The sequence below is a fragment of the Rhinoraja longicauda genome, chromosome 7 (assembly GCF_053455715.1).
Source record: "Rhinoraja longicauda isolate Sanriku21f chromosome 7, sRhiLon1.1, whole genome shotgun sequence".
NCBI classification, from domain to species: Eukaryota; Metazoa; Chordata; class Chondrichthyes; order Rajiformes; family Arhynchobatidae; genus Rhinoraja; species Rhinoraja longicauda.
Window position 1 is genome coordinate 36,334,694 of NC_135959.1, and position 9,328 is coordinate 36,344,021.

Here is a 9,328-nt window from a genome sequence, read left to right on the forward strand (position 1 = left end):
TAATAATGAGCAGATTTCTTTTTCGCTGGAAGTGATTCAGGTTAAAGATTGGCTTGGCATAATGAGTGTATTCTTTGAAGCATTACATGTTGCCCAAAGCCCAAATAGTAACTCAGCAGGTCAGGCAGCATCAGTCGAGACAGCAACACAGTTAATGTTTTAGTTAAGAGATCTTTATGAGTTCTCATGCAAGGCCATCAGCTTCAAGTATTAACTCAGTTAGACTCACCATAAATGCTACCTTACCTACTGAGTACCATCAGAAATTTGTGTTTTTATTTCAGATTTCCACCATCTGCGGGGTTTTTTTTGGGTGGGGGGGGTTTGTCTACAGATTTGTCCTAATAGTTCAACTGTATCTTGTACAGCTACGTGAGAGTGCAGATGGTGGTTGGTTTAACATTGCATGTGTCAGAAGTCAAATATTGTAGCACCCTCTCAGTACTGAAATATCAGTGAGATAGACTTTAAGCCTTTGGAATGACTTGAACCCAAAACTTTCTGATTCTGAACTAGGAATATTGCCAACAGAGCAAGAATCACAAACATTCTTCTGTTCTGCCATTGCAGTGGTATCTCTTTAAAAAAAATTAAAAATATTTGCTGGTTGTGAGATATTGTTTGTGCGAGGGGTTGTTAGGTGATTATTAATATAGTGATTTAAAGTACAATTTCGGCAACCTCACGGCCAATTACAATGACTGGTACATAATGAAATATCACACCTGTGGTCGTCCAGTGGGAAATAGGAGCCAGAGCGAATACCACCAGGTCTTCCGAAATCAACTGTTTCCACACAATGTAGGTTCTTCTTGCCACGATATCGACAAAGTCAAACAGAGGGAATTTTCTGTGTCAGTATCTATTTGTGTCACCCTGCACTGCCATCTATTGGCCATTACAATGCTATCCTCAGCCGAACAGCTTCTTTTTTTTGCTGGTTGTTGCCTGTTATTTGGGAAATGGCTGGAATGACAAACAACTAAATACTGACGCTCCTGCAAATGGTTTGTTAGCGCTGATTTATTACCCCCTTAAAAATATGGACTGGATCAGCCTAGGTGGAATGTAAAACAACACACATCGTCGTACAAAACCGAATGAAGGAAGAGTGCTTTTCAAAACTAGTGGAAGATTCTGGCTTTAAGATTTATTTCCCAGCTATTATTTGCGCAACATGCATCTTCCATTGCAAATTTAATATATTTTGTCCCTCAAATTACAGCGAGGATTCGTACTGTTGACAGCGGCGATAGGCTTTCAATGGCTCTGGAAAATGGAAAAGTAAGGCAACATGATAAGGAGTTCGAGCGACATCCTTCCGCATTCCCCGAGGGTTGATTTAAGCCCACATTAATACGACCGTGGATTTCTCTAGTCAAGTACACTTCACAGCTTCATCACCCGACTTTCCACTTTAAGGCACAGCCAGTGGATGAGATCGCCACTGCCATATTTTACAGATCGCGATTAAAGGAAGCGCTGTCATCATGGAAGGATGAGATTTTTTTTTTTTTGTTAGCGCCGAAATGAAGGACAAGAAGGCGGTGTGTTGGGCTGGTGATTTTTATTTTTCTGTTAGCCATGGTAATCGCAGGGTAAAGTTGCTGTAAGTGAAGTGAGCGAAGTCTCACATCGGCTCGCCGTCGCGTTGATAATCTGAAGCAGTCTGTGAAAACCTCGCAACGGCAGCACACAACAGACCGAGAGGCAGAAGAACCACTTTAAGCATTCCTAATCACACATCCAACAGTTTAACTCGGATCCTGGCCGGAAACGCACCACCTCCTGTAATATTATGATCTCGCAGGAGCCGAGCCGGGTAAGTAAATTCTAATTTCATTGTAACTGGATTTGGCGAGCGTTCCCTCTCGGTTCTAGAAGTAAGAAAGGTTCTTATTTGCGATTCTATTTCTTGATGCTAGACGTAGCGGATGGAAAGTGTTGGCCATAAGCAAAATAATGAAAAGAAACAAATCTTCCGGCATTAAAACATGAAACACAGATAGCTGTGATCCGGAGAGACGCGTTGTCGGGCATTCCTTGAATACCACTGATTCCTTGTACGTATTGTGCTAATCCTGAAGTTTAACGTTTTCCATCTTTGCATTCTATGCTGATAGATTTGATAAAATCGTGAACTTTCTTTTATTTGGGGAGGTGGGGTGATCGGGGTGGGAGGTGCGTGGGTGGACGAAGTAACATTTGCCCATGCACACAGCATCGAGGGAAACGATGGGAGACGCTGTTGATAAAGGGGAAAAGAGCACGGTTCTCATTCGTCCATAATGGGATGGGGGGTTCCTAATAATCGTGTTCAAATGCCTAAATGTTTAATTGCGCTTTGTTTAAATGCTGTGCTGCAACCTTGTGCATTCGTATCCTTGAGGTTGCAAAAGATTGAGACTAGCAAAAAGCAACCATGCTCGAAACGAAGTGATTTTCAGCATCAGTAGGTAGAAATTTACATGTCTTTTTGCAAAGCCTGTGCGATGCAGTGGTTGAATGAAAAAAATAGCGGCAGGAAATCGGATTTGTTTCAGCTAGATGAAATTTGGGTATTAAATCGCTGTCGGAGATTATTGGCTTGCCCTTAATCAACTTGTGTGCCTTTTACCCTGAGGGATGATAGGTCTGCGACAGTTCTCACCGATTATAACCAGCAGTTCCTGCGTTGTAACGTTGGCGATAGGCTTTAGCCGTGGCAAATTTTCCGATCTAACTACTGTACTTTCACGAGGCTGCTTTTGCGAAATTTCGCATGGAAACGCGACGTCAGATATGGCTGAATGTGCCGAGCTGTTCTTCAAACCCGCCACTGTTTGGAGGGATGGGGTAACTCGGTTGGGGGAAGAAATCAGTATTCAGTTCGAATGAGAGCGAGGGAGAAAAAAATAATAAAATCACGCTCATCATTACTTTGTCATCTTCTGTGAAGAATATGAACCGCAATTGCTTCTGAAAGCATTCAGCTGCGTTTTACTGGAAGCGTGGGCTACGTTGTACAGTGATTTATGTGAAAGCAAATGAACATCTTATTTGGAATTATTTGCAAATGTGCATATGTTTGGTGAGAGCTATTTTTAGTCAAGGGTTCTTTTACGAAAGGTCACGATTTTCTATTAATAAAAAACTTAGAAGTATTCTACTTACCAACCTAACGGGCTTTATTGTTGCAAAAAAACGTTTAACTGAAGACATATTTATGAAATCTAGTCAAAGACATGTTGATGGTGGAGTGATGTTAACGCAATGTGTGATAAGCGACGCTAACACAAAATGCAACTTCCTATCACAACTAACAGAGACTCCAATCATTCCTTGTCCACCGAATACATCTCCTCGCCCAATGCATTGAATGAGTGCATTGAACTGTCGCCACTGAAGGAACTGGCCTGGAACTGAGGAGCGATCAGATTCCTGAAATTATACCGGGGATGTCATTTTAACTTTTGATGACCTCGACGTCATTGCAGCGATCAGTCGAGAAGCTGATGGCAATTTCACCAAACGAATCTGTCCTCAGAAAATAGCCCACTCCCTTGAAAGTGGTGATGGTGGCGGGGGGTGTATGTTTGTGTGTGTTGGAGGCGGGGGTGTTGGAAGGGGAGGGGGGGGGGGAGGGCAGTTATTTTGGTGACGTTAGTCGATCGCTTGCAATGGAAAGTATTTACACTCTTTCTTATCTTCTGAAGGTAATAAACTGTAACAGAGCACTTGACTGAACACGGATCCGCGCTCGGACCATGAAAATGTATGCCTGGATAACGCAGACCATCGCTTTTGCATCCTTCGTCCTATCTTGGGCTGAAACCATCGAAAGCTACGGAGAGATTTGTGAAAATCTCTGCTCCTGCGAAGAGAAAGACGAAGTGCTGGTCGTGGGTTGTGAGAACAGCGAGATCATCAGCCTGCTGCAGATCAGTCCGCCGCGGTTTTCTGTCTACCATCTCTTTCTCACCGGGAATCTGCTCCATCGACTGTACTCGAACGAGTTTATTAATTTCACTGGGGTTGCTATACTGCATCTGGGTGGCAACGAGATACAGGACATCGAAGCGGGCGCTTTCAGAGGGCTGCGGGCGACTCGGAGGCTGCACCTCAATAACAATAAATTGGAAGGGATACGAGATGATACTTTTTCTGGACTGGAAAATTTGGAATATCTCCAGCTAGATTATAACTACATCAGCTCGATCGAAGGCGGTTCCCTCAGTAAACTACACATGCTGCAAGTCCTGATACTGAACGACAATCTCCTCAGCGCCTTGCCCAGCAACATCTTCAAACACGTCCCTCTCACCCACCTTGACCTGCGGGGGAACAGGCTCAAGATGTTGCCCTACGCGGGGCTTCTGGAGCACATGGACAGGGTGGTGGAGCTGCAGCTGGAGGAAAACCCCTGGAACTGCACCTGCGATCTCATAGCCCTCAAGGCTTGGCTGGAGAGCATATCTTACACTGCCTTGGTCGGGGAGGTTGTTTGTGAGACGCCTTTTCGGCTCCACGGCAGGGACCTGGACGAGGTCGCCAAGCAGGAGCTGTGTCCCAGGAGATTGAACATGGACTCGGATTGGAAACCCGTGCCCCCTTTGACCACACGCGGTTATTTCTACACCACTCCAGCGCCGGCGACCCCCTTCATTACTTCTCCTGTATCCAAGTTCCCAGCCAAGGCCCCTAAAGGCACTCGCCTCCCCAAAGTACCACGTGTGCGCGACACCTCCAAGGGCCCCTCCTTAAAAGAAGGATACAACTATGGTCCAATTTTCGCCTATCAGACCAAGCCTCCTGTGCCTTTAGTGTGCCCTCGCCAATGTACGTGCAACATGCAGATCTCCGACCTCGGTCTCAACGTTAATTGCCAGGAAAGAAAAATCGAAAGAATATCGGAGCTGGAGCCAAAGCCCTATAATCCCAAAAAGATGTACCTCACTGGGAATTACATCCTGACCGTGCGACGCTCCGATTTCTTTGACACGCCCGGATTAGATTTATTGCACCTTGGTAACAATAAAATAACCGTGGTTCAGGACCGTGCTTTTATGAACCTGACACATTTGCGCCGACTTTATCTCAATGGTAATTACATCGAAAGACTGACTTCAGAGCTATTTTACGGGCTGCGAAGCTTGCAGTATCTCTACCTAGAGTACAATGCCATCAAAGAGATAGTGCACGGCACCTTTCGGCCGGTGCCCAGTTTGCAGCTGCTCTTTATAAATAACAACCTGCTGAGGGTTTTTCCCGGGGATATCTTTCTTGGTTTGAATTTGACCAGGCTCAGTTTGCGGAGCAACCGTTTCACCTCCCTGCCTGTGGTTGGAGTCCTCGAGCAACTTAAATCCTTAATACAGATCGAGCTGTACGAAAACCCCTGGGATTGTACGTGTGATATAGTGGGCATGAAGCTTTGGCTGGAAAAGTTCAACACTGGGACGCTTATAAACGACGTGATCTGTGAATCGCCCAAAGGGTTCTCAGGAAAAGACCTGCGAACGATTAAATCCGATGTAATCTGCCCCGAGTACTCAAATGTAGTGGTGTCGACTCCCAGTCCTTCGGTTACCCAGTCCACGGAAATACCCACCACCGCGGCCACCCCGTTTCAGTACATCTCAGACACCGGCTCGGTGCCGCTCTCCGTCCTCATCCTGAGCTTGCTTTTGGTTTTCATCACATCCGTGTTCGTTGCCGCTGGGCTCTTCGTGGTGGTGATGAAACGTCGGAAAAAGGCCCAGAGCGATCGGGCCAGCACCAACAACTCGGACGTGAGCTCCTTCAACCTACAGTACAGTGTTTACAGCCACCGGGCGGCCCCCAAAGCCAAGGATCCAGTCAGTCAGGTGTACGAGTACATCCCCCAGCCTCTGGGCCACATGTGCAAGAACCCCATCTACAGATCCAGGGAAGGCAATTCAGTGGACGACTACAGGGATTTACACGAGCTGAAGGTCGCCTACAGAAACCACCCAGAGGAGGAGAGGGAGAACCAGCTGAGTAGCCCCACATACAGCATCAGCGTCATAGAGCCTCATGAAGAAATCTCCACAGTGCAAGATGTAGATCATTTCTACCGTGGGATTTTAGAGACCGAGAAGGTGTCGCCCAGTGGGAACAGTGTTGACTATAAATATGGGAGCCCACCAAACTATAATTACTCACCAAACTATGAAGTTGGACATCAATATTTACATCCAGAAAGGATGAGGGAGACGGTGCTGTATGGGGCACCCAGTAATTTATATGCTGAGCAAATTAGAAATGACTATCTGGAACTCAAGGCAAAGTTTCTTGTTGAGCCAGACTACCTCGAAGTTCTCGAAAAACAGACCACGTGCAGTCAGTTCTGAGTCAGAGAGTTGTTTATATCAGTATTTATTTATAATTATCTGGGTTTTTTTTTTCTCTGGTTAGCATCAATGTTTGAGGTGAAAGTGCCTTGGCACCAGATTATCACCTTGAACTGATATTTAAACAAGGGGTGTGCAGCACAAACACATGTCCACTGAAACATTTGAATTTGCTAGGATCAAGGGAATTCAACTGAAGGTTATCCTGGTGTTATGATGACAGTAGGCATAAGTAATCGTTTTGGGTGTTATTGCTTCTAAAGGGACGTTGCGGTCTTATTATCTTTTGGCCAACAGTACAGTTTTTAACTAAAGTGGCATTACATCTAAGTGTGCTGGTAAGATTGTTGTTTCTTCACAACAGATTTATTCAAGTTGAACATTTTAGTTACAAAATGGACCCGGTGAACTGCTTCTCATCACAGAAAAAAAAATCCCAGGAGTTAACTCCAACCAAAGCATTTTGCTTATTCCTAGATGACATCAAAAATAGTGCATGATGTTCAGAAATCCATCAGTACATTGCAGCTTTGCTGCAGGACATAATATACCTGTTGCAGTGATCTCTGTGTGTTTTAGATGATGTACAATGCACAGTTTCAGTTTGGTTCTAGCTTCAGCCGTCTTTATAATTAGGATCAAATTGGCCTTCCAGCAAACCTTCGAGGGACTAGCACACCCCTAATTTTATTATGAAGCTCTTATACTTTAAGTGGATGTCTTTGTATGCATTCTGCACTTTTAAATTAGAAAGAGACCTCAGTGTCTTTAATATTCATCTCAGAGTTGCACAAATCAGTGACTGCACTGGGGCCACGCAGGGCTATATGATGGATTGTACAAAACTGTATGTATTGTCTGTACACATAAAGGAAAAAAAAGAACTGAAAGGGGTAGTTATATTACACCAGCAGGTGTTCAAACTGGCTATTTGTGTGACATTTTTTTTACATACAATATATAGTTTAACAAAATAGAAATTATAAAGGCAGTTGAATTTTAAAAAATAGCAAATTGTTTTAAGTGGCTATTAATTAAACAAAGCCAAATAAAACAAAAATACAATTAAAAACATTTGTCAGAGAGCGGCATTTTAACAGGGTTTACCATTATTCATTTTAACCATTTGTTATCATGGAGTTGCAGTTTTTCAATGAACCAGATTTTTATCAAGATTTCTGGTATTCTGCAACCAGAATATGAATTATGGGTCAGCAGAATGGTGCATTGATCAAGCAATTTTAGTAAAAGATGCAGTCAATATGAGACCTGGAATACTGTTTGAACAGTTTGCATTAACATCCCCAGTAGAGGTCTCTACAAATACATGCCATTAGCTGGTCAGTATTTATTCAGTAATTTTCAATATCAATTGGTCTTACTCTTTAAAAGTCATCAGCTTGCATTCATATGGGATTCAAATAGTTAGGCATTCCACAATATTCCACTCCATATTTGTTTGAATTGATTGAAAATCTTGATTTTCATAACACTGCTGCGGTATTGAAATGTTGTTTCACAGTTCACCACAATTTTCCCACATATATGTGTGAGAATTGATACTGAATTCATTTAATTCACGAGATGGTACAGAGTATCTTCATGAACTGCAGTAAAACAGGTTTTTCATTTTGGTATAGTTTACATTTATTTATTTAAAATACTTTCCTGAGAGATTTGGCTAAAAGCAGATATACCTCAAGTATTTCAGCCAGAAAACATAAGCAGATGAAATACTCATTGAAATCTGTCAGATACATTTAAAATTGTTTCTCATGGAAGTTTCTTATGAAAACAAAATTTAAGTCTATGACAAATCACAGCCACCAATGGTATTGGAATTGTGAAAGTTATTTCATTAAAATGACATCTGATTTTTTTTTAATGTCATGCATATTACATGTCTCTGATTAAATTATCTTAATGATTCAGTAAACCTTTCTCACACTTGCTTTTTATAGATAATTAACTATCATGGCTAAGCTTAAGGATCCAGGCCTATGCTTGCGGGAATTAAATGTCAGGATAATAGAAATTTATTGTTACTCATTATGATTTATATTTTTTTACTGCACATTTGAAGAATAAAATGTAGGCAGAAGTTCCTTAGAAATAATAATTTTGTTGCAAATTAACAGATGCATTCTCTTTGCTCGGCCCACGTGAAATACAGCAGCATATGATGGAAATTCAGACGTTTCTCTTTCCTGAAAATATTAACACATTTTATTGAGGCACTAATTGTATCTCAAATATAAAAAAATCACAGTATTTATTCTATTTTCTTGGTTGGTTTTATTAACTTTGGTGCAATAAAACACAACATATTTATCGCATCCTCACCAGAGATATTGTTAAGATTAATAAATCATAATGTATGTTTGTTAAAGGAGGAAGAGTTTTGAATGTTCTTTTTTTATTTACTTGAACATAACCGTAGAATTACCTTGCACATTAAAATTATTTCTGGGAAACCTATTTACATAACTCAGATAGGATGGAGCATCTGAATTATTGAACCAGCATACAACAGTCAGAGTACTTATTTGGTGTATGCACCAGGTATGAAATGGAACAGTGAATTCCTTGTTTGCTGCAGCTTTACAGGCAATTTCTTAGCAGCAGAAAGAATGCTTTGAATGCCAGGTTGCATGCATTGTCATTTCTATTTTACATTCATAAGACATGTTATTATTTAAAATAACACTTTAATTATGTTCCAAATATTGCTAGTGCATGCTGTGTGCCATTAGACCTACTCGCTTCCTCAAGCTCAGAAGATTTTTTAAACCATGTTTGTTGGAACTATGATCTGACAATGCTGCAGCAAGATCAGAGGTATCAGGAACCGCAATAACAATGGGATTATTATCTCACTTATTAACAAATCAAATGTAAGGATTGATAAAGTATCAAGAATATATGAGAGAGGAAAGAAACTGTATCAGTAGTAGTCAAGTCAGGTACCAAAAATG

At 41.9% G+C, this 9,328-nt stretch overlaps 1 protein-coding gene and 1 long non-coding RNA gene across 4 annotated transcripts in view; one reads left to right on the top strand and one right to left on the bottom strand.

The window, feature by feature from the left end:
- Positions 1–2,373, bottom strand: part of LOC144595172 (uncharacterized) — a 93,082-nt gene extending 90,709 nt beyond the window's left edge. The window contains exon 1 of the long non-coding RNA XR_013547463.1: positions 726–2,373. This is a non-coding gene — a long non-coding RNA (uncharacterized LOC144595172). The remainder of the gene's footprint in view (positions 1–725) is intronic.
- slitrk5 (SLIT and NTRK like family member 5) lies at positions 970–8,739 on the top strand. 3 transcript variants are annotated; one of them, XM_078402326.1, is made up of 2 exons: positions 970–1,822; positions 3,696–8,739. In XM_078402326.1, exon 2 carries the CDS (start codon positions 3,747–3,749, stop codon positions 6,351–6,353), a length of 2,607 nt encoding a protein of 868 aa, XP_078258452.1. In that variant the 5' UTR covers positions 970–1,822; positions 3,696–3,746; the 3' UTR covers positions 6,354–8,739. The 3 variants fall into 3 exon arrangements, with proteins under 3 accessions (XP_078258452.1, XP_078258454.1, XP_078258453.1); XM_078402328.1 differs by lacking the exon at positions 970–1,822 and adding an exon at positions 2,249–2,456; XM_078402327.1 differs by lacking the exon at positions 970–1,822 and adding an exon at positions 2,249–2,452.
- Positions 8,740–9,328: the final 589 nt, after the last annotated feature.

What these genes read in the sequence shown, in the direction of transcription:
- slitrk5 (XM_078402326.1), top strand. Translation starts at nt 3,747, where the DNA reads ATGAAAATGTATGCCTGGATAACGCAGACCATCGCTTTTGCATCCTTC.